Below are 25547 nucleotides of genomic sequence, written 5' to 3'. Positions count from 1 at the left end.
AAGGGGAATACGGATTTTGAATACCTTTCACCACTGCATAGACCTGTGTGGGCCCATTTCAACAGTGTAGGCCGTCATAAGCATAGTATTACAGTGTATATAACTGAAGCCTATATTCATCTATATCTGCAATTAGGTGGAGTGACAGATTTGTGAAATTTGCTACCACTCACCCTGTTAAGCAGAGTCCTCACCTACCCACAACAGGGGCCTGAGAACTGGTGGCTCCACCCACTCCACTGAGTCACCTGTGACAGGGATCCAAGAATAAGCAGTGACTCCCAGTCCTTACAGCTAACAGCACTGGATGCCCATAGTCCAGATGCAAAACCCACCTATGTACACACTCTAGGGAACACAAACACACCTTCCACCCAGACACTCAGAGGCAGCAATAAGCCCCCTTCCTTGACAAGTGCATGACCTCCTACTGCAGCCATATACCTGTGCTTATGCCAATCACCTCTGCCCATCTAGGGCTGTAGGTGAGACCCTGCACCACACACTCAGTGACCAATGACCTGGACACCTGAGCTAAATTCACACAAGTAAAGTAAATAGACTCCTAGGCTTCCATACCTAATAACAGCTTTAGCCACCTGGAGACAGGACGTGAGTGCTTCAAAGATGCCAATAATTAAACTAGCTCACATGAGCAGCATATTTGGGCATATCAAAACAAAACAAAAGAAGAAACTAAGACAGTCTAAACAAACATAAAATAAATAAATACAATAACTTATTGATGGCTCAGGGACAACAGTCAATATCAAATCACATAAAGAGGCAGACCATGATGACTTCAGCAAGCCACCAAAACAATGAATCAAGAAATCTTTAGAAGGAAGAGAACTTCTTGGAATTATCAGAGGTAGAATTCAAAAGCCTCATACACAGAACTCTTCAAGAGATCAGGAAGACCAGGCAAAAGGCAGGAGAAGCCAAGGAACACACAGACAAAGCAATAGAGGAACCTAAGAAGGTTATACAGCAGCCTAATGACAAATTTTACAGGCTGCAAGAATCTATACAGAGATATCAAACAGAAATCCAAATGATTAACGGTAAAATTTCAGAATTAGACAACTTAATAGATAGTCATAGGAGCAGAATTGAGGCAATGGAAGTCAAAATTAGTGATATTGAAGTAAAGCACTTAACACCAACTTATCTGTGGAAAAATCAGGTAAAGAATTTTAGAAAATGTAGAAATGCTGTGAATTAAAGAGGAATAAACTACAAGTGATTGGAGTACAAGAGCAGGGGAAGATAACACAGAATACAGAGAGAATTTTTGAAGATTTATTGGCTGAAAACTCTGACATCCCGAAAGATGAGAAAATATCTATACAAAAAGATCACTGAACCCACGTGAAGTAGATTCCAAAAGAAAAGCATAAAGACATAATATAAACAAACTTGCCAAAACCAAAGGTAAAGGAAAAATTTTAAAAGTGTCTAGGGAAAAGTGAAAAGTAAATGACAAAGGAGAGTCCATAAGAGTACCCTCTGACTTCTCAGCAGAAACTATGCAGGCAAGAAGGCAATTGGATGACATATATAAAGCCTTGAAGGGAAAAAGAAAAAAAAAAATGCCAGCCAAGTATTATGTATCCACCAAAACCATCTCTCAAATATGGTAGTGAAATTAGGGCATTCCCAGATGAGCAGAAGTTTAGGGAATTTGCAAAAACCAAATGAAGATTACAAGAAACAGTAAAGGGAGCCCTCTAATTACGAAATCAATAACATCAGATAACAACTCAAGACTAGAACACAGGACAAAACAGTCGATTATCAATTAAGATACGGTAGTCATAAAAATAAATCCAAGCTAAAACACTAAAAATAGGGAAAGAGAGAAGTCAATACCTAAAAGATGACAATATTAAAACAAAAAAGAGGGACTAAACAATGTAGTCATAGGTCTTTCATATGGAGAAAAAGTCTAGGTGATATAAAGAAATAGAAGATTAGTTTAAACTTAGAAAAATAGAGGTAAATATTAAGGTAACCACAAAGGAAACTAACAATCCTACACATCAAAATTAAAAAAGGAAAATATAAAGACCAAGCAAATACAAAATGAACAAAAATGAAAAAGATGAAAAAAAATACATACAAAAAAAGAATGAGCACAGAAAATTAAGTGGAACAAATAAACCCACACACACACACAAAAAACATCAAAATGACAGCACTAAACTCATACCTATCAATACTTATGCTGAATGTAAGTGGACTGAATGCACCAATAAAGAGACAGAGAGTAGCAGAATGGATTAAAAAACATGATCTTTCTATATGCTGCCTACAGAAGACACACCTTAGACTTAAAGATACAAACTAAAATTCAAAGGATGGGGAAAAGAATATATATCAAGCAAACAACAATAAAAAAGAGTAGGAGTGGCAATATTAATGTCTGACAAAACAGACTTTAAAGCAAGATCCACCACAAAGGTTAAGGAAGGACACTATATAATGATTAAAGGGTCAATATACCAGAAGGACATAACCATAATAAGTATTTATACACCCAATGAAAGGGCTCCAAAATACATAAACTCTAACAGCATTGAAAAGAGAAACAGACAGCTCCACAATAATAGTAGAAGACTTCAAGATTCCACTTCGAGTGAAGAACAGAACATCCAGAAAGAACCTCAGTAAAGAAAAAAAGAAGATCTAAATGCCACAATCAACCAACTGGATCTCATACACTTATACAGGACACTCCACCCAACAGCAGCCAAGTATACTTTCTTTTCAAACACGCATGGAACATTCTCCAGAATAGACTACATATTAGGCCACAAAGCAAGCCTTAACAGAATCCAAAACATCAAAATATTACACAGCATCTTTTCTGGCCATAAAGCCAAAAAAGTGGAAATCAATAAAAGGAAAAACAAACAAACACATGAAAAGGGAACAACGGCTTTCTCAAAAACTACTGGGTTATAGAATAAATTGAGGTTGGAATAAAAAAAATTCACAGAATCAAATGAGAATGAAAACACATTGTACCAGAACCTTTGGGATACAGCAAAAGCAGTGCTCTGAGGTCAGTTTACAACAAAAAAGGCACACATGCAAAAAGAAGAGAGGGCCAAAATCAAAACAGTAACCCAGAACTTGAACAAGTAGAAAGGGAACAGCAAAAGAAGTCCTTGGGCACCAGAAGAAAGCAAATAACAAAAAACTAGAGCAGAATTAAATGAAATAGAGAATAGAAAAACAATTGAAAGATTTAACAAAGTTGATTCTTGGGAAAGATAAAAAAAAAAAATTACAACAAACCATTAGCCAAACTGACAAAAGAAAAACAGGAGAGAAAGCAAATAACCCAAATAAGCAATGAGATGGGTAATATCACGACAGACCCAACTGAAAATAAAATAATTATAGCAGAATACTATGAAAAATTATGTTCCAACAAACTCAAAAATCTAGAGGAAATGCACAAATTTCTAGTAACACACTACCTACTCAAACTTACACAAAGTAATGTTGAAAATCTGTACAGAACCATAACAAGAGAAGAGATTGGAGAAGTTATTAAAAAACTCTCAAAAAAAAAAAAAAAAAAAAACCCTGGCCTTGACGACTTCACTGGAGAATTTTACCAAACTTTCAGAGAAGAGTTAACACCACTACTACTAAAGATATTTCAGACAATAGAAAAGGACGGAATACTCTCAAACTCATTCTAAGTAGCTAGCATAACCCTGATACCAAAACCAGGTAAAAAATCACAAAATTACAGACCAATATCCCTCATGAACATAGGACATCACATAGAGGAAATCACCAAGTCAATACCATTTACAATAGCACCCAAAAGTGTAAAATACTTAGGAATAAGTCTAACCAGAGATGTAAAACAACTATGCAAAGAAAACTACAAGACAGTACCACAAGAAACCAAATGAGACTTACCTAAGGGAAAAAACGTACACTGCTTATGGATAGGAAGACTCAACACTGAGAAAATGTCAATTTTACCCATTGTGATCTACAGATACAACGTGATCCTAATCCAAATTCCAACATTTTTAAATGAGATGGAGAAACAAATCACCAACTTCATATGGAAAGGGTAGAGGCCCTAGATAAGTAAAGCATTAGTGAAGAAGAAGAACAAAGTGGGTGGCCTCACACTACCTAATTTTAGAACATATTATACTGCCACAATAGTCAAAACAGCATGGTACTGGTACAACAACAGATATATAGGTCAATGGAACAGAATTGGGAGTCCAGACGTAAATTCATCCACTTATGAGCAGCTGGTATTTGACAAAGGCCCAAAGTCCGTTAAGTGGGAAAAAGAGAGTCTCTTTTTAACAAATGGTGCTGGCATAACTGGATATCCATCTGCAAAAAAAAAAAAAATGAAACAAGACCCATACCTCAAACCAAGCACAAAAACTAATTCAAAATGGAGCAAAGACCTAAATATAAACTCTAAAATGAAAAGGATCATGGAAAAAAAAAATAGGGACAATGCTAGGAACCCTAATACATGGCATAGAGAATACAAACATTTCTAACAATGCACAAACACCAGAAGAGAAACTAGTTTACTGGGAGCTCTTAAAAATCAAACACTTATGCTCATCCAAAAAAGTCACCCAAAGAGTAAAAAGACAACCTATGCACTGGGAAAAGATTTTTGGCAATGCAATCAGAGTCTAGTCTCTAAAATTTACAAGATACTGCAAAACCTCAGCAACAAAAAGACAACCCAATTAAAACATGGGCAAAGGATATGAACAGCACTTCACCAAGGAAGACATTCAGGTGGCTAACAGGTACAAGAGGAAATGCTCAGGATCATTAGCCATTAGAGAAATGCAAATCAAAACTACAATGATATACCATCTCACTCCAGCAAGGCTAGCATTAATCCAAAAAACACAAAATAATGAATGTTGGAGAGGTCGTGGAGAGACTGGAACACTTATACACTGCTGGTGGGAACGTCAAATGGTACAACTACTTTGGAAATCGTTTTGGCGCTTCCTTAAAAAGCTACGAATAGAAGTACCATACAATCCAGCAATCCCACTCCTTGGAATGTATCCTAGAGAAATAAGAGCCCTCACACAAATGGACATATGGACACCCATGTACATTGCAGCACTGTTTACAATAGCAAAAAGATGGCAACAACCAAGGTGCCCATCAATAGATGAATGGATAAACAAATTATGCTATATTCACACAAAGGAATAGATAAAGAACAAGGATAAATCTGTGAAACATCTCATAACATGGATGAAGCTGGAAGAATTATGCTAAGTGAAATTAGTCAGTCACAAAAGGACAAATATTATAGGAGACCACTATTATAAGAACTCAAGAAAATGTTTAAACACAGGAGAAAACATTCTTTGATGGTTATGAGGGTGAGAGGGAAGGAGAGGGATATTCACTAACTAGATAGTAGACAAGAATTCTTTTTGGTGAAGGGAAGGACAACACACAATACAAGGGAAGTCAGCACAACTGGACTGCATCCAAAGCTAAGAAGTTTCCTGAATACAACCAAACACTTCGAGGGTCAGAGTAGCAGGGTCTGGGGACTATGGTTTCAGGGGACATCTAGGTCAATTGGCATAACAAAATGTATTAAGAAAATGTTCTTCATCCCACTGCGGCGAGTGGTGTCTAGGGTTTAAATTCTAGCAAGCAGGCATCTAAGATTCATTAATTGGTCTCAAACCACCTGGAGCAAAGGATAATGAAGACCACCAAAGACAACAGGAAAATATGACCCCAAGAGACGGGAAGGGCCACAAAAACCAGAGACTCCATCGGCCTGAGACTGGAAGAACTAGATGGTATCCGGCTACCACCAGTAAGGGCCCTGACAGGAAACACAACAGAGAATCCCTGATGGAGCAGGAGAAAAGTGTGATTGGAGATCTCAAATTCTAGTATGAAGACCAGAATTAATGGTCTCACTGAGACTGGAGGGACCCCAGAGGACATGGCCCCCAGACTCTTTGTTAGCCCAAAACTAAAACCATTCCTGAAGCCAACTCTTCAGACAAAGATTACACTGGACTATAAGCCATAAAATGATACTGGTGAGTAGTGTGCTTCTTAGCTCAAGTAGACACATGAGACTATGTGGGCAGCTTCTGTCAGGAGGCAAGATGAAAAGGCAGAGGGGGACAGGAGCTGGTTGAATGGGCATGGGAAATACAGGGTGGAGAGGAGGAGTGTGCTGTCACATTATAGGGAGAGAAATTAGGGTCACATAACAATATGTACGTTCGTTTTTGTATGAGAAAATGAGTTGAATTGTAAATGTCCTCTTAAAACACAATTAAAAAAAAAGAGAAGTACTGTACAATCCAGCAACCCTACTCCTTGGATTATATCGTAGAGAAAGAAGAGCTGTCACATGAATAGATACATGCACACCCATGTTCATTGCAGCACTGTTCACAATAGCAAAAAATTTAAAAAATGTAGGTACCATGAACAGAGAAATGGATGAACAAATTATGGTATATTCTCACAATGGAATACTATGCAATGATAAAGAACAATGATGAATCTGCAAGACATCTCATAACATGGATGAATCTGGAAGGCATTATGCTGAGTGAAATTAGTCAGTCACAAAAGGACAAATATTGTATGAGACCACTATTATAAGAACTGAAGAAAATGTTTAAACATTCACTAACTAGACAGTAGACAAGAATTATTTTAGGTGAAGGGAAAAACAACATACAATACAGGGGAAGTCAGCACAACTGGACTAAACCAAAAGGTAAGAAGTTTCCTGAATACAACCAAACACTTCAAAGGACAGAGTAGCAGAGACGGGGGTCTAGGGACCATGATTTAAGGGGACATCTAGGTCAATTGGCATAACAACATTTATCAAGAAAATGTTCTGCATCTCAATTTGATGAGTCATGTCTAGGGTTTTAAAAGCTAGCAAGCAGCCATCTACAATGCATCAATTGTTCCCAACCCACCTGGAGCAAAGGAGAATGAAGAACACCAAAGACACAAGGGAAATATGAGCCCAAGAGACAGAAAGGGCCACAGAAACCAGAGACTCCATCAGCCTGAGACCAGAAGAACTAGTTAGTGTCCAGCTACCACCAATGACTGCCCTGACCCCTAGGGAACAAAACAGACAGTCCCTGATGAAGCAGGAGAAAAATGGGATGCAGAACTCAAATTCTAGTAAAAAGGCCAGACTTAATGGTCTGATTGAGACTGGAGGGACCCCAGAAGACATGGCCCCCCAACTCTCTGTTAACCCAGAACTGAAACCATTCTTGAAACCAACTGTGTGGACAATGATGAGACTTGACTATAAGACATAAAATAATACTCATGAAGACAGTGCTTCTTAGCTCAAGTAGGTAATAATAACAAGTAGGTACGTGATACTAAATGGGCAGCTCTTGTCCAGAGGAAGAGATGAGAAAGCAAAAAGGGACAAGAGCTGGTTGAATGGACACAGGAAATCCAGGGTGAAAAGGAGGAGTGTGCTGTCACATTACAGGGAGAGCAACTAGCATCACATGACAATGTGTATAAATATTTGTATGAGAAACTAACTTGAACTGTAAAATTTCACTTAAAGCACAAGAAAAAAAAACAGTGGAAAAAAACTATGATGGGCAGATTCTATCTGAATGGAAGAGTTCAGTAGTTTACATTCTTTTTGAAGCTTATTTTTTATTATGTCGTATGTTTGAAGTGAATGAGGTTAAGATGATGAAGAGAGACATAAAGCCATCTTATCTCAAATTGTTTTTCAAATAATATACCAAGAATACTACAGATTAGAAAGCAAAATTCATACAGAAACAGTTAACATGTAGTAAAATAAATTGATAAACACATGAAAATATTGAATCCATTAAAGATGAAGATTTTTAAGTGAATATTCACATGGAACACCATCTTCGTATATTAAATACTTTTTGTCATCAAACTAAATCCACTGAGAGTAAGGATAAACCTCCATACTAGTGCCAGCCAGTGATATTGTGAATTCTCATAACTCCATTAAAAATCAAGAGCCAAAATATCAAACCACATTCCACTAATGTGAAGAAAAATGTGTATCAAAATTATTGGGATACAGCAAAAAAAAGCTGATTATGAAACCCTAAGAAGGGAGTAACAGGTCTATGTGTAGTGATCACAGTCAGAAGTGATCACAGAGAATGGCTTGAAATATGCTCTACGCAAATGTATAAAGATTAAGGATCAGGGATATTCAATGACACTTAGAAAGAAACAATGCTCCATATTTGCATTTTACTATAACTTAGCTATATTTCTAAATATAATATTTGTACCCTCATACATATATTAAAACCTCACAGCTAAAATTGGAATCAGGCTTTCTAACATCATTGGTAAGATAGAGATGCTTTCAGTTGTACTCAAAAACGACTGCAATCCAATTAGAGAAGCATGGTATATCCACCTGTACAAGGTATGTGACTTGGAGGTGAGAAAAACAGGTAGAAAGAGGTAAATGGCTTGGAGCTGGTCTCCTAGGGGCTGGGAATCAGCCATCCTGAACTCTACCTTATATTGTTTTGGTCTTTTAAGATTTGCAGTGGGATCAGAATGTCAGTAAAAGTGTTTGGTTAATGAGGAGCTTTGGATATTGAGCCCCCAGGGACATAGAGACTGCAAATAATCTACGTGTAACCACCTCACTCACTCACTTTAATACCCGAAGATGCATGCAGACGGTACCACTTTTGTATTCCTCTCCCATCAAGAAGCAGCACACCTGATACCCCACCCACAGATGACCCTCTTGCCGGGGAGCCTGGTGCCTCAACTTGGTCCCTCTGCCTTTCCTAAGGAAAGCTCTTCCATCTACACCATCCAACATCCAGGGCAGATGCCAAACGTTATTCCTCACTGATGCCAGTCAGGTAACCTGAATCCCATAGTTAATGTTTTGAAATGAGGACAGGTGTTTTAACACAGGTTCATCCAGCAGAATGATGCATGTGAAGATAGTATGAGCATGAAATGATTGGAATCAAGTCACCCCTAACCTCCTGCCTGTCTCCCAACTTCCTGACATGTTTCCTTGAATCTTTGCACTGATGGCAAGGAGTTGTGATTCTGCTAGTGTCCTCCTCTCTCTCCACAACGGCAAGGACCGTTTTCCTCCCGACCAGAAGCCTGCCCCATCTCAAGCCGGATGACTGTTTTAAGATTCTGACATTTACTAACACTCTTGTAGTGGTGAAGAGGGTTTATCAACATCACCTTATCTTCCCTTTCCTGGTTTTTAACACACATTTGTATTACAGGTTTCCCCCGCTATCTGAAAGTAGAGTATTCCTATGAATCCTTTCATAAGTCGAAATGGTGTAAAATGAAGAAGCAATTACCATAAATTTATTTGAAAAAAATTTTTGAGAGTTGCCAGACTCAAAACATAACCCACTATTTCATACCAAATAACATATATAACCTAAAATAATGCTAACATATAGTGTTGATACACACATTTCAAAGCTATGGCAGTTTAATGCTGAGCGTAGTTTTAAGAGAAGGAGCTCTGGGAGAGTCTCTTAATGCCTATTCAAAGGCCCACTGCAAAACACTGAACGCTGGTTTCGAGTTTCTCCTTTTTTTGTAAAAGTGAAAATCCAAGTCAAATTTCTTTTAGTTAGCAAAGCAAACAAGCACCGATGTGGGTCTTTTGAAAAAGCAAAGTGGCATAAAGTGAACTTTCAAAAACAGGGGATACCTGTATTTCTGTTGCCCAATTCTGATTTCTGAGGAAAGCAGTGGAATCTGACACAGACTCATGAGGCTGCCTCCAGAGTGTATCTAATTTTCTCTACAAAATTACCGAATATTTAAAATGATAATAGCACAAAGGGAGTAATAAAAAAAAGACCACCCTCTCACCCTTTCCAAAATAAATAAATGTTCACACTCTGCTATATCAGCTTCTGCATCTTTTTTAAATAACCAAATAATATGCATGCAGATGGTAGCGCTTCTGTATTCACCTCCACTCCTCTTGTTCCCATAAAAAAAAAAAAAAATGACTACCCTTTCACCCCTTTCCAAACTAAATAAATATTTACACTCTGCTATATCAGCTCCTGGTCTTTTTTGGTTTTTGTTTTGCCAAATAATGTGCACACTGACAGTATCACCATTGTATTCCTGCATTCCCCTCCATTCCTCCCATTCCCATCCCAAGATGGTGTTTGCTGACATTTGATTGTAAGTCACCTCATCATCTCTATCAGATCCATCAACAATATGGAACCTACAAACCAAACAGGAGTTTCAGAATTCCTTCTCCTGGCACTGACAGAGGATCCCAAAGTGCAGCCTCTCCTTTTTAGCCTGTTTTTGTCCATGTATCTGGTCACTGTCCTGGGAAACCTGCGCATCATCCTGGCCGTCAGCTCTGACCCCCACCTCCACACCCCCATGTACTTCTTTCTTTCCAATCTCTCATTTACTGACATCTGTTTCAGCACCACCACGATTCCAAAGATGCTGGTGAACCTCCAAGCACAGAATCAGAGCATCACTTACGCAGGATGCCTCACCCAGGCCTGCTTTGTCCTGGTTTTTGCTAGTTTGGAAAGTTTTCTCCTTTCAGTAATGGCCTATGACCACTATGTGGCCATTTGTCACCCACTGAGATACACAGCTATCATAAATCCCCGCCTCTGTGGCCTGCTGAGTCTAGTCTCCTTGCTCGTTAGTATTGTGGATGCCCTGCTCCACAGTCTGATGTTGTTGCAACTGTCCTTCTGCACAGACCTGGAAATTCCTTACTTCTTCTGTGAAGTTGTTCAGGTGATCAGAGTTGCCTGTTCTGAAACCCTCATCAATAACATCATCTTATGTTTTACGGCTAGCATACTGGGTGCTCTTCCTTTCTCTGGAATCATTTTCTCTTGTACTCAAATTGTCTCTTCCACTTTGAGAATACCTTCAGCAGATGGAAAGTATAAAGCTTTTTCTACCTGTGGTTCTCACCTTTCAGTTGTTTCCTTATTCTATGGGACAACTTTAGGTGCGTATATGAGTACAACATTTACACACTCTTCCAGGAAGACTGCAGTAGCTTCAATGCTGTACACTGTAGTTACTCCCATGATGAATCCCTTTATCTACAGCCTGAGAAACAGGGACATGAAGGGAGCCTTTAGGAGCATTATCAGATGCACACCTGCTTTTCAGTGATTATATTATCTCCTTTGGGTTTGGATTTCTAGATTGCATCAAAGTGACAGAGTCACAGATGGCTGCAACAGACTCAGCTGTCATATCCAGACATCAAGCTCAGAGACACAAAATAGACTGTCCTTGGACCTATTGTTAATGGAGGACTTAGTATTAATAGACCTTCCCATAGAATCATACAGAGGATATCTCCTCCCATATGATCACCGAGAATAGCATCATATATCCCTTTCTAATCACAGTTCTGTCTGGGAGAAAATAATTGCTATGAGAGCTTTATACTAACAATGTAGAGTATGTTTTCTCTTGAGAAGTTAATTCGTATAACCACCACAAGCACTTAATACAATGCCTGGCACCTAATACTCAATAAAATTTAACTAGGACCACTGTGTTCTATATGTTGCCATAATATATAAGGCTTATTATTTCTTGTTCTCACGTATTTTCCACTTGCCTCAGGATTTTTATTGGTTTACCATTATTGTACATTTTAAGGTCATCTCTACTTTGAGGAGATAGCTCTTCCCCAGTCATCTTTTGAGTGCCTTCCAACCTGGGGCGCTCATCTTCCAGCACTATATCAGACAATGTTCAGCTGCTATTCATAAGGTTTTCATTGGCTAACGCTTTTCAGAAGTAGACTGCCAGGTCCCTCTTCCTAGTCTGTCTTAGTCTGGAAGCTCAGCTGAAACCTGTCCTCCATGAGTGACCCTGCTGGTATCTGAATACCAGTGGCAAAACTTCCAGCATCACAGCAACACACAAGCCCCCACAGTATGACAAACTGACAGACAGGTGGTACGAGTCAAAATGAGAAGAAACAGCTGCAAACATCCATTAATAATCGGAACCTGGAATGTAAGAAGTATGAATCTAGAAAAATTGGAAATTGTCAAAAGTGAAATGGAACACATAAACATCAATATCCCAGGCCTTAGTGAGCTGAAATGGACTGGTATTGGCCATTTTGAATTGGACAATCATATAGTCTACTATGCTGGGAATGACAACTCGAAGAGGAATGGTGTTGCATTCATTTTCGAAAAGAACGTTTCAAGATCTATCCTGAAGTATAACGCTGTCCGTGATACAATAATATCCATACACCTACAAGGAAGACCAGTTAATATGACTATTATTCAAATTTATGCACCAACCACTAAGGTCAAAGATGAAGAAATAGAAGATTTTTATCAGCTGCTGCAGTCTGAAATTAATCAAACATGCAATCAAGATGCATTGATAATTACTGGCGATTGGAATACAAAAGCTGGAAACAAAGAAGGATCAGTAGTTTGGAAAATATGCCCTTGGTGATAGAAACAATGCTGTAGATAGAATGATGGAATTTTGCAAGATCAATGACTTCTTCATTGCAAATACCTTCTTTTACCAACATAAATGGCGACTATATATATATATATATATATATATTTTTATACACATGGACCTCACCAGATGGAACACAGAAACCAAATCGACTACATCTGTGGAAAGAGACGATGGAAAAGCTCAATATCATCAGTCAGAACAAGGCCAGGGGCCAACTGTGGAACAGACCATCAATTACTCATATGCAAATTCAAGCTGAAGCTGAAGAAAATCAGAGCAAGTCCACGAAAGCCAAAATATGACCTTGAGTATATCCCGCCTGAATTTAGAGACCATCTCAAGAATAAATTTGACATATTGAACACTAGTGACCAAAGACCAGATGAGTTGTGGAATGACATCAAGGACATCATCCATGAAGAAAGCAAGAGGTCACTGAAAAGACAGGAAAGAAAGAAAAGACCAAGGTGGATGTCAATGGAGACTCTGAAACTTGCTCTTGAGTGTCGAGCAGCTAAAGCAAGAGGAAGAATTGATGAAGTAAAAGCACTGAACAGAAGATTTCAAAGGGCCTCTCGAGAACACAAAGTAAAGTATTGTAATGACATGTGCAAAGAGCTGGAGATGGAAAACCAAAAGGGAAGAACACACTCGGCATTTCTCAAGCTGAAAGAACTGAAGAAAAAATTCAAGTCTCGATTTGCAATAGTGAAGGATTCCATGGGAAAAATATTACATGATGCAGGAAGCATCAAAAGAAGATGGAAAGAATACACAGAGTCATTATACCAAAAAGAATTAGTCGATATTTAGGCATTTCAAGAGGCAGCATATGATCAGGAACCGATGGTACCGAAGGAAGAAGTCCAAGCTGCTCTGAAGGCATTGGCGAAAAACAAGGCTCCAGGAATTGATGGAATATCAATTGAGATGTTTCAACAAACAGATGCAGGTCTGGAGATGCTCATTTGTCTATGCCAAGAAATATGGAAGACAGCTTCCTGGCCAACTGACTGGAAGAGATCCGTATTTATGCCTATTCCCAAGAAAGGTGATCAAACCGATTGTGGAAACTACAAAACAATGTCATTAATATCACAAGTAAGCTTAAGATCCTTCAAAAATGGCTGGAGCAGTATATTGACAGGGAACTGCCAGAAATTCAGACCAGTTTCAGAACAGGACATGGAACCAGGGATATCACTGCTGATGTCAGATAGATCCTGGCTGAAAGCAGAGAATACTAGAAAGATGTGTACCCGTGTTTTATCGACTATGCAAAGGCATTCTCCTGTGTGGATCATAACAAACTATGGGAAACACTGTGAAGAATGGGAATTCGAGAACACTGAATTGTGCTCATGAGGAACCTTTACATAGACAAGAGGCAGTTGTTTGGACAGAACAAGCGGATACTGATCGGTTTAAAGTCAGGAAAGGTGTGTGTCAGGATTGTATTCTTTCACCGTATCTATTTAATCTGTATGCTGAACAAATAATCCGAGAAGCTGGACTATATGAAGAAGAACGGGGCATCAGAATTGGACGAAGACTCATTAACAACCTGGGTTATGCAGATGACACAACCTTGCTTGCTGAAAGTGAAGAGAACTTGAAGCACTTACTGATGAAGATCAAAGACCACAGCCTTCAGTATGGATTGCACCTCAACATAAAGAAAACAAAAATCCTCACAACTGGACCAATGAGCAACATTATGATAAACGGAGAAAAGATTGAAGTTGTCAAGGATTTCATTTTACTTGGCTTCACAATCAACAGCCATGGAAGCAGCAGTCAAGAAATCAAAGACACATTGCATTGGGCAAATCTGCTGCAAAGGACCTCTTCAAAGTGTTGAAGAGCAAAGATGTCACCCTGAAGACTAAGGTGTGCCTGACCCAAGCCATGGTATTTTCAGTCACATCGTATGCATGTGAAAGCTGGACAATGAATAAGGAAGACGGAAGAGGAGTTGACGCCTTTGAATTACGGTGTTGGTGAAAAATATCGGGTATACCATGGACCGCGAAAAGAAGGAACAAATCTGTGTTGGAAGAAGTGTGGCCAGAATGCTCCTTAGAGGCAAGGATGGTGAGACTGCATCTCATACACTTTGGACATGTTGTCAGGAGGGCTCGGTCCCTGGAGAAGGACACCATGCTTGGCAGAGTACAGGGTCAGCGGAAAAGACGAAGACCCTCAACGAGGTGGATTGACACAGTGGCTGGAACAATGAGTCCAAGCAAACAACGATTGTAAGGATGGCGCAGGACCGGGCGGTGTTCCGTTCTGTTGTTTCCAGGGTCGCTGTGAGTCGGAACTGACCCGACGGCACCGAACAACAACGACATTAGCACATTTTACTCATCTTAGTAATTAGATCAGATGAGTAATTGTTGAGCAGGCAGAGAAGGGTTGGGAGTCTGTTTTGGAACCACATTTGCTTGGACCTTTATTAAAAAAAAACAAAAATATTCATCAGAATGTATAAGAGATGTCACTTTTCTCTTTAGTCACCTTATTTTACTGTTTTTCTTTCTCATCTCTGGTGAGTCCACACAGAGGCTGAGTAAAATTAACTGAATCATTGAAGTTTTAGGGGATTGGTTGTACTCTTAGGGATCTCATACAAAAGTTTGTAATGTATTTTTATGAGGAAAATAATTTTTCTGTGGACATGAACTTTATTTTGAGGAAGATGTATACAGTGTAAAATAGAATGGGACAAAGGGGAAGTTGGCAGACTTAGGGAGATCACTTTTCCGCAACCACAAAGAAGCAGAGCCATCAGTCAGAACCGTCTCTGGGTGCTGGGGTGACAACAAAACAGATCTCATAGGAGAATTAATGACGTGGCTGGAGAGACTTCTGATCACCATTGATAGTGGCAGTGGGATTGTGTTCAGCACTAAATCAGGAGGTCAGCTCCTCCCCAGACACACAGGTGTACTGTAGTACAAAGTTTTCTCCCTTTGCATTCATTAAACACTTGCAGAGATGAGTCACCTGAGGCCTTGTTCATACTGCTGTTTTCCACACCTCACCCAAGACCTACTGACTTTGATATTTGCGGAGTCATCTGAAGGATGAACATTCTAAATAATTACTTCTTTGAGATTTTGATGCAGGCTGAAGTTTCAGAAGCACGACTTTAATATTAGACGATAAGAGAATGGATTTAGAATCTAGAATATGAAAGAATCTGGAAAGTGGAATCTTTTCAATTTTACTTATTATTAAAATATCATGTGCAAAGTACCGTATGAAATGTATCAATAGTTCTTAAAGAATAGTAATATAATGAAAACTCACATACCCATGACCTGGGTTAGAAAATAATGACATCACCATATAATTCAATGAATACTCTCTCAGTCTTTTGCTCTGCACCCTCCCGTTGGCAAACACTACCTTGAAATCTATATTTATCATTTTTTCTGAAGTTCTTCTGTTTTGTTGAATCTTATTGTTATGGATTTAATTATGCCTCCTAAAAAGGTAGGTTGAAGTCTTAACTCCTATAAATGTGACTTTGGAAATAAAATATTTGAAGATGTTACCTGTTAACATAACGTCATGCTGAATTAGGGAGTGTCCTAAACCAATGTGAGTGGTGTCATTATAAAAGAGAAGATATTGAGACAGACAGTCAAAGAAGGAGGATGCCATGGGGAGACAAAGGAAGAGATGGATTTACGCTGCAGCTACAAGCTAAAGAATTAAAAAAAAAAAAGGGATATCAGAAATTGAGAGAGACAAGAAAGGATCTTCCCTCAGAGGTTCAGAAAGTACATAGTCCTGTTGACAACCTGAATTTGGATTTTAACCTCCAGAATTTTGACAGAATTTTTTTTCTCATTTTAAGGCACTCACTTTGTGGTGGTTTGATATTGCAGCCCTGTATAATTAATATTGTTGTTCTGAGTGATTCCAAATCGTAGTGACCCTATGTGACAGAGTACAGCTGCCCCATAGGGTTTTACAAGCTGTAATCTTTATGGAAGCAAATCACCAGGTCTTTCTCTCACGGGGCTTTTGGGCGGTTTCGAACCATCACCCTTTTGGCTAGCAGCCAAGGGTTTAATCATTGAGCCACCAGGGCTCCTTTGCTACACCTGTGAAATTGCCAGCATTTGATTGTACTTGCTCTACAAAACTGGTAATATGATTCAAGATAGTCCTTTTATCACTCCTGGGTGTATTCCTACACAATTTATAAATTTGACTATTTTTAAACTTACTAATAGTGAAATTTTCATGAATGAATTCTGCATGCTGATTCCGCTTTTGAAATTCAATCATGTTACTTTGTGTAATCATAATTCATTTATTCTCAATGCTGTATATTTTTACGTTATGTGTGGTGACATTACAAAATATGTATCCCTGCTGATATTGATGGAAATTTTGGTAGCTAATTTTCTATTATGAATAAATCTGTTTAAATATACCCATGTATGTTTCTTGGTGGAAATGAGAATGAATTTCATACTGGGGTGGAATTTTGGGGTGTAGGGAAGCCCCTACTCTGCTTTGAGAACTTCCAAAGGGTTTTCTTCAGTGGATGAACCAATTTAAACATCCGTAAGAAGTTCCTGATGATCCATGTCATTGCTGATACATTTTCACTTATTCTATTTCGTGGGTGTGGAAATTATTTCATCTAGATTATTTCATGACATTTCTTTTATTATCGATGAAGCCAAGCACCTTCTCACATATTTATGAGCCATTTATTTTTCCTCTTGTGGGAATTTCCTCTCTTGTGTTTCTATTGAGCTGTTTATCCTTTTCTTACTAATTCATACCAATTCTTTATACAACCAGGATGTAATCCTTTGTCAGTTATATGCACAGCTATTTCTTCTTTAGATGCATGACTCTTTTTTGCATATATTTTATAGTGTTCTCAGATGAACACAGGTGCTTAGTTTTAATACAGTTTTATTTCTCACAACTTTCCGTAATGGATTGTGCTCAACAGATCTTGTTTTTGAAACCACTAATTACCTCAAACTAAAGAATTTATAGTTTTTCTTTTACATTTGAAGCCTGGACCCACCTGTAATTTACTTTTCCCTTTCATATGATACAGGAATTCAAGTTCATTTTTATGTTGCTGAATCCTTTATTAAATAATCCATCCATTCACTGTAATGGCACTGCTGCAATAAATAGTGTCCCTTTATATCCTGGTCTTTGTATGGACTGTCTCTTGATCAATAAGTCCTTTTATCTATCCATATACTCCAATTGCGGGTCTTAGTTATTTTAACATAACATTCAGCTAAGAATACATTTGTCGTCATAACAATTTCCAGCATCATCCAGTTAGATGGTGTCAGTTTTCTTGATATTATTAGGTTAGGGATGCCTTCAAATGCACCTAAAGAAAGAAGACTAGAATTCATTTACAGAAGGGAGGGGTGTCCATGTGTGCAAAGGCCCGAAAAGGGTGTGAGCAGGAAGAATTGGGGGGAGAGGATGGCATATTCCTGGTGTGGGTATGGGAATTATCCAATGTAAAATGTTTCCTTCTTTGAGCCTTGTTCCTCAAGGATATGCAATGCTCTAAGATCAGAATGGAGCCCTGGTTGCACAGTGGGTAAGAGCTATGTCTGCTAACCAAAAAGTCCGCAGTTTGAATCCACCAGTCACTCCTTGGGAACCCTATAGGGCCATTCTACTTTGTCCTATAGGGTTGCTATGAGTCGGAATGGACTAGGTGGCAATGGGTTTGCTTTGGTTTTGGAAGATCAGAATGATAGCAAAAAACATTTACCAATGAGGACCCATGGCTTTGGAATGCTCAAGGGCCATAAAGACTGCAAAGAGTACACCTTTGACAACACATTCAACAGCCCTTTCTAGGTCCATGGACTGTACACCTGAGCCCAGGGACCATTCCTTCTGCACATATCTCATCCTTGTAAAACCCCATAATGAAGTTTTTTTTTTTAATTTTACCATGGTAAAATATATATAATAAAATATTTGCCATTTAAACCATTTTTAAGAATGTCGTTGTTGTTGTTAGGTGCTGTCAAATTTGTTCCAACTCATACTGACACTTTCCACAACAGAATGAAACACTGCCCAGTGCTGAGCCATACTCACAATTGTTGCTATGTTTGAGCCCATTATTTCAGCAACTCTGTCAATCCATCTGGTTGAGGGTCTTCCTCTTTTTTGGTGACCCTCTACTTCACCAAGCATGATGTCCTTCTCCAGGTACTGATCCCTCCTTATAACATGTCCAAAGTCTATGAGACGTAATCTCGCCATATCTACTTCTAAGGAGCATTCTGGTTGTGCTTCTTCCAAGACAGATTTGTTCCCAGTCCATGGTATATTCAGTATTCATCACCAACACCACAATTCAAAGGTGTCTATTTTTCTTTGGCTTTCCTTATTCATTGTCCAGCTTTCCCATGCATATGAGGCAACTGAAAACACCATACCTTGGGTCAAGCTCACCGTGCTCTTCAAGATGACATCTTTGCTTTTTGACACTTCAAAGAGGTCTTTTGCAGCAGATTTGCCTAATGTTATGAGCCTTTCATTTCTTGACTGCTGTTTCCATGGGCGTTGATTGTGAATCTAAGTAAAATGAAATCCTTGACAACTTCAATCTTTTCTCTGTTTATCACGATGTTGCTTATCAGTCCAGTTGTGAGGATTTTTGTTTTCTGTATGTTGAGATGTGATCCACACTGAAGGCTGTGGTCTTTGATCTTCATCAGTAAGTGCTTCAAGTCCTCTTCACTTTCAGCAACCAAGGTTGTGCCATCTTCATAATGCACTTTGTTAATGAGTCTTCCTCCAATTCTGATGCCCCATTTTCTTCTTATAGTCCAGCTTCTTGGGTTATTTGCTCAGCATACAGATTGAATAAGTATGGTGAAAGGATACAATCCTGGCACACACCTCTCCTGACTTTAAATCACACAGTATCCCCTTGTTCAGTTACAATAAGTGCATGTGTCTAGTTGTACAACTATCACCAGTATCCATTTCTTAGTGGTTTTCATCACCACAAATAGAAACCACTTATTGTTTACGCATTCGTTTGTTGATTGGCGCTTGGGTTGTTTACACATTTTGGCTGTTGTGAAAAATACTGCAATCAATGCTGTTGTAAAGCAACATGAGTCTCTGCCTGCAGGACTTTTGGATATATATGTGGGAGTAGAATTGGTAATTCTAGGTTTAACTTTTTGAAGAAACACTAAAGTGTTTTCCAAAATGCTGCACCATTTTACATTGCCACCAGCAATTAATGAGCATTCCAATTTCTCCACATTCTCATCAATACTTGTTAATTTCGAAATTTCTGATGATACCCATCCTGGTAGATGTGAGGGGGAATCTGATTGTAGTTTTGATTTATATCTCCCTTCAGACTCTTGATGTTCAGCATCTTTCTATGTGCCTGCTGGCCATTTGTATATGTTCTTTGGAGAAATGTCTATTCAAGTTTCAGCTCATTTTCAAATTTGGTTTTTTGTCTTTTTCTCATTGAGTTGTAGGAATTTTTTCAGTTTTCTGGACATGAATCCCTTATCAGATACATGATTCCCAAATATTTTCTCCCATTTTGTAGGTTGTCCCTTCCTTTCCTTGATAAGGTGCTTTGAATTACAAAAGCTTTAAATTTATTTTTACTTTTAATACCACTTTTATTAAAACACAAAGCCCATCCTTTTCAAATGTACAATTCAGTGATTTTTACAGTGATTCACAAAGTTTTTCATCAGTCATCATTATGTAATTCCAGACATTCTCATCACCCCCCAAAATGAAACCCCATACCCGTTAGCAGTACCTGCACATTGGTCTGGTCACTCATCCCCTAGAAACCACTAATCCTATTTCTCTCTATGGCTTTCACAATTCTGGGTATTCCATATAAATAAAATCATAAAATATATGGCTTTATTTGGCCTGGTTTCTTTCATTTAGTGTAACGTTTTCAAGGTTCATCCATGTTGGAGAAAGTATCATAACTTCATTCCTTTTTTGGCTGAATAATATTCCATTTTAAAGCTATACCACATTTTGGTTATTAATTCATGGGCCGATAGACATTTGAGTCTTTTTTTTATATATATTCCTATGGTGACTAAGGCTGATATAAACATTTGAGTACAAGTTCTTGTGTAGGCATAGATTTGCAATTACATTGAGTATGTACCTGGGTGTGGGAATTCCTGAGCTATAAAGTAACACTGTATTTTATACTTTGAGGAATTGCCAAACTGTTTTACAAAGTGGCTGAATGACTTTACATTCCCACCATCTGTCTATGAGGGTTCCAATTTCTCTGTATCTTTCCAACACTTGTTATTATCTGTATATACATAGAAGGATTCTATAGTAAATGATGCAGGAAGCATCAAAAGAAGATGGAAGGTATACACAGAGTCACTGTACCAAAAAAAGAATTGGTCTATGTTCAACCATTTTAAGAGGTAGCATATGATTGAGAACCAATGGTCTGAAGGAAGAGGTCCAAGCTGTACCAAGAGTACTGGCAAAAAGCCAGGCTCCAAGAATTGACAGAATACAAACTGAGATGTGTCAACAAATGGATGCAGCACTGGAAGTGCTCACTCATCTATGCAGATAAATTTGAAAGACAGCTATCTGGCCAACCTACTGGAAGAGATTCATATTTTGTATTGTGCAAATTATCAAACAATATCATTAATATACTCAAGTAAAATTTTGCTGAAGATGACTCAAAAGTGCTTGCAGCAGTACATCAACAGGGAACTGCCAGAAATTCAAACTAGATTCAGAAGAGGACGTTGAACAAGGAATATCATTGCTGAGGTCAGATGGATCATGGTTGAAAGCAGAGTCTACTGGAAGGATGTTTACCTGTGTTTTATTGACTATGCAAAAGCATTCTGCTGTGTGGATCATAACAAGTTATGGATAACCTTGTGAAAAATGGAATTCCAGAATACTTCATTAAGCTTATCAGGAACTTGTACTGATATCAAGAGCCAGTCTTTCAAACAGAACAAGGGGATACTGTGTGACTTAAAGTCAGGAAAGGTGTGTGTTAGGGTGGTATCTTTCACCATACTTATTCAATCTGTATGCTGAGGAAATAATCCAAGAAGCTGGACTATATAAAGAAGATGACATCAGAATTGGAGAAAGACTCATTAACAGCCTGTGCTATGCAGATAACACAACCTTCCTTGCTGAAAGTGAAGAGGACTTGAAGTACATACTGATGAAGATCAATGACTACAGCCTTCACTATGAACTACACCTCAACATAACGAAAATAAAAATCCTCACAAATGGACCAATAAGGAACATCATGAGAAATGGAGAAAAGACTGAAGTTGTCAAGGATTTCATTTTACTTGGACTTAGATAAACACCCACAGAAGCAGCACTCAAGATATCAAACGATGCACTGCATTGATCAAATCTGCTGCAAAAGGCTTTTTTAAAATTTTATTTTGCTTTAAGTGAAAGTTTACAAATCAGTCAGTCTCTCATACAAAAATATATACACATCTTGCTATATACTCCTAATTGTTCTCCCCCTAATGAGACAGCACACTCCTTCCCTCCACTCTCTCTTTTTTGTCCATTAGGACACCTTCTGACTTCTGCTCTCTCATCTCCCCTCCAGACAGGAGATGCCAACATAGTCTCATGTGTCAACCTGATCCGAGAAGTTCATTCTTCACCAGAATCATTTTCTATCCCGTAGTCCAGTCCAACCTTGTCTGAAGACTTGGCTTTGGTAATGGATCCTGTCTTGGGTTAACAGAAGGTATCAGGACCATGACCTCCGGAGTCATTCTAGTCTCAGTCAGACAATTAAGTCCAGTCTTTTTATGAGAATTTGGGGTCTGCATCCCACTGCTCTCCTGTTCCCTCAGGGGTTCTCTGTTGTATTCGCTGTCAGGGCAATCATCGGTTGTAGCTGGGCACCATCTAGTTCTCCTGGTCTCAGGCTGATGTAGTCTCTGGTTTATGTGGTCCTTTCTGTCTCTTGGGCTCATAATTATCTTATTGCTTAGTGTTCTTCACTCTCCTTTGCTCCAGGTAGGCTGAGGCCCATTGATGCATCTTAGATGGCCACTTGCTAGCATTTAAGACCCCAGAAGCCACTCTACAAAGTGGAATGCAGAATGTTTCCTTAATAGATCTCATTATGCTGATTGACTTAGATGTCCCCTGAAGCCATGGCCCCTAAACCCCGCCCCGACTATACTCGGCTTTGAAGCACTGAGTTTATTCAGGAAATTTCTTTGCATTTGGTTTAGCCCAGGTGTGCTGACCTCAACTGTATTGTATGTTGTCTTTCCCTTCACCTAAAATAATTAGTAGAAACCCCTCTCCCTCTTTCCCTCCCTCCACCCTCTCATAACCATCAAAGAATATTTTATTCTCTGTTTAAACTATTTCTCAAGATGTTATAATGGTGGTCTTATACAAATTTGTCCTTTTGCAACTGACTAATTTCACTCAGCATAAGGCGTTCCAGATTCCTCCATGTTATGAAATGTTTGACGGATTTATCATTGTTCTTTATTGATGCGTAGTATTCCATTGTGTGAATATACCATAATTTATTTATCCACTCATCAGTTCATGGGCACACTGGTTGTTTCCATCTTTCTACTATTGTAAACAGTGCTGCAATGAACATGGGTGTGCATATATCTGTTCCTGTAAAGGCTCTTTTTTCTCTAGAATGTATTCCAAAGAGTGGGATTGCTGGATCCTATGGTACTTCTATTTATACTTTTTTAAGGAAGTGCCAAATCAATTTCCAAGGTGGCTGTATCATTTTACATTCCCACCAGCAGTGTATAAGTGTTCCGATCTCTCCACAGCCTCTCCAACATTTATTATTTTGTGTTTTTTGGATTATTGCCAGCCTTGTTGGAGTGAGATGGAATCTCATTGTAGTTTTGATTGGCATTTCTCTAACGGCTAATGATCGTGAGCATTTCCTCATGTATCTGTTAGCCATTGAATGTCTTCTTTAGTGAAGTGTCTGTTCATATCTTTTGCCCATATTTTAATTGGGTTATTTGTCTTTTTGCAGGTGAGTTTTTGCAGTATCATGTAGATTTGAAAGATCACTTGCTGGTCAGAAATGTCATAGCTAAAAACTTTTTCCCAATCTGTGGGTAATCTTTTTACTCGTTTGGTGAAGTCTTTGGATGAGCATAGGTGTTTGATTTTTAGGAGCTTCCAGTTATCTAGTTTCCTTCTGCATTGTTAGTAATGTTTTGTATACTATTTGTGCCATGTATTACAGCTCCTAACATTGTCCCTATTTTTTCTTCCATGGTCTTTATCATTTTAGATTTTACATTTAAGTCTTTGATGCATTTTGAGCTCATTTTTGTGTATGGTATGAGGTATGGGTCTTGTGTCATTTTTTTTGCAGATGGATATCCAGTTATGCCAGCACCATTTCTTAAAGAGACTGTCTTTTCCCCGATTTAACTGACTCTTTGTCAAATATGAGCTGCTCATGTGTGGATGGATTTAAGCCTAGATTCTCAGTTCTGTTCCATTGGTCTATGTATCTGTTTTTATACTAGTACCAAACTGTTTTCACTATTGTGGCAGTATAATAGGTTCTAAAATCAGACAGAGTGAGGTCTCCTACTTTCTTCTTCTTTTTCACCAATGTTTTATTTCTCTGGGGCCTCTTTCCCTTCCATATGAAGTTGGTGATTTGTTTCTCCACCTCATTAAAAAATGTCATTGGTATTTGGGTTGGAATTGCATTGTATGTACAGTTTGCGTTTGTAGACTAGATATTTTTACAATGTTAAATGTTCCTATCCATATGCATGTGAAAGCTGGACAATGAATAAGGAAGACTGAGGAACTGCGGCCTTTGAATTGTGGTGTTGGCAAGGAATACTGAATATACCATGGACTGCCAAAAGAACAAACAAATCTGTCTTGGAAGAAGTACAGCCAGAATGCTTGTTAGAAGCAAGGATGGTGAGACCGCGTCTTACATACTTTCGACGTGTTGTCAGGAGGAATTAGTTTCTGGAGAATGATATCGTGCTTGGCAGAGTACAGGGTCAGTGGAAAAGAGGAAGACCCTCAACGAGGTGGATTCACACGGTGGCTGCAACACTGAGCTCAAGCATAACAATGATTGTAAGGATGGCTCAGGACCGGGCAGTGTTTTGTTCTGTTGTGCATAGGGTCGCTATGAGTCGGAACCAACTCGATGGCACCTAACAACAACATATCAAGAGAAATAAACTCCAAGTGATTGGAGTAGCAGAACAGAGAAAGATAACACAGAATACAGACAAAATTGTTTTAAGGTTTGTTGGCAGAGAGCTTCTCTGATATCATGAAAGATGAGAAAATACCTATACAAAAACCTCACTGAACCCCACAATAGGTAGATTCTAAAAGAAAGTCATAAACACATATTATAATCAAATTTGCCAAAACCAAAGATAAAAAGAAAATTTTAAAAGTGGCTAGGAAAAAGCGAAAAGTAACCTACAAAGGAAATTCCATAAAACTAGCCTCTGACTATGTGGCAGAAACCATGCAGGCAAGAAGGCAATGAGATGACATAGATAAAGCCTTGAAGGAAAAAAAAAATTGCTACCAAAGACTTACATACCCAGTAAAACTGTGTCTCAAATATGATGGTGAAATTAGGGCATTTCCAGATAAAGAAAAGTTTAGGAAATTTGCAAAAGCCAAACCAAATTACAAGAAATACTGAAGGGAGTCCTCCAATTAGAAAATCAATAACATCAGATAACAACTCAATATTAGAACATAGGAAAGAACAACCAGTTATCAACTCAGATAGGGAAGTCATAAAAATAAATCAAAGCAAAACACTAAAAATAGGGAAACAGAGATCTCAGTATGTAAAAGATGACAACATTCAAACAAAAAAGAGGGACTAAACAATGTAGTCATAGATCTTTCAT

At 38.5% G+C, this 25547-nt stretch overlaps 2 protein-coding genes across 2 annotated transcripts in view; both read left to right on the top strand.

Annotated features, from left to right (window-relative positions):
* The window catches only part of LOC126070942 (olfactory receptor 7G2-like), a 457831-nt gene that overhangs the window by 176821 nt on the left and 255463 nt on the right, over nucleotides 1-25547 (top strand). The gene's annotated exons all lie outside the window — the stretch shown is intronic.
* On the top strand, nucleotides 10495-11238 carry LOC126070947 (olfactory receptor 7G2-like; the record flags this gene model as incomplete). The annotated part of the gene is made up of 1 exon (XM_049875272.1): nucleotides 10495-11238. A coding segment is annotated over one exon (744 nt), but the record flags the coding sequence as incomplete, so codon positions are not given.

Source organism: Elephas maximus, chromosome 3, assembly GCF_024166365.1.
Source record: "Elephas maximus indicus isolate mEleMax1 chromosome 3, mEleMax1 primary haplotype, whole genome shotgun sequence".
NCBI lineage: Eukaryota > Metazoa > Chordata > Mammalia > Proboscidea > Elephantidae > Elephas > Elephas maximus.
Note: the sequence above shows the minus strand (reverse complement) of the source record. Positions and strands in the feature narration are given on the sequence as shown.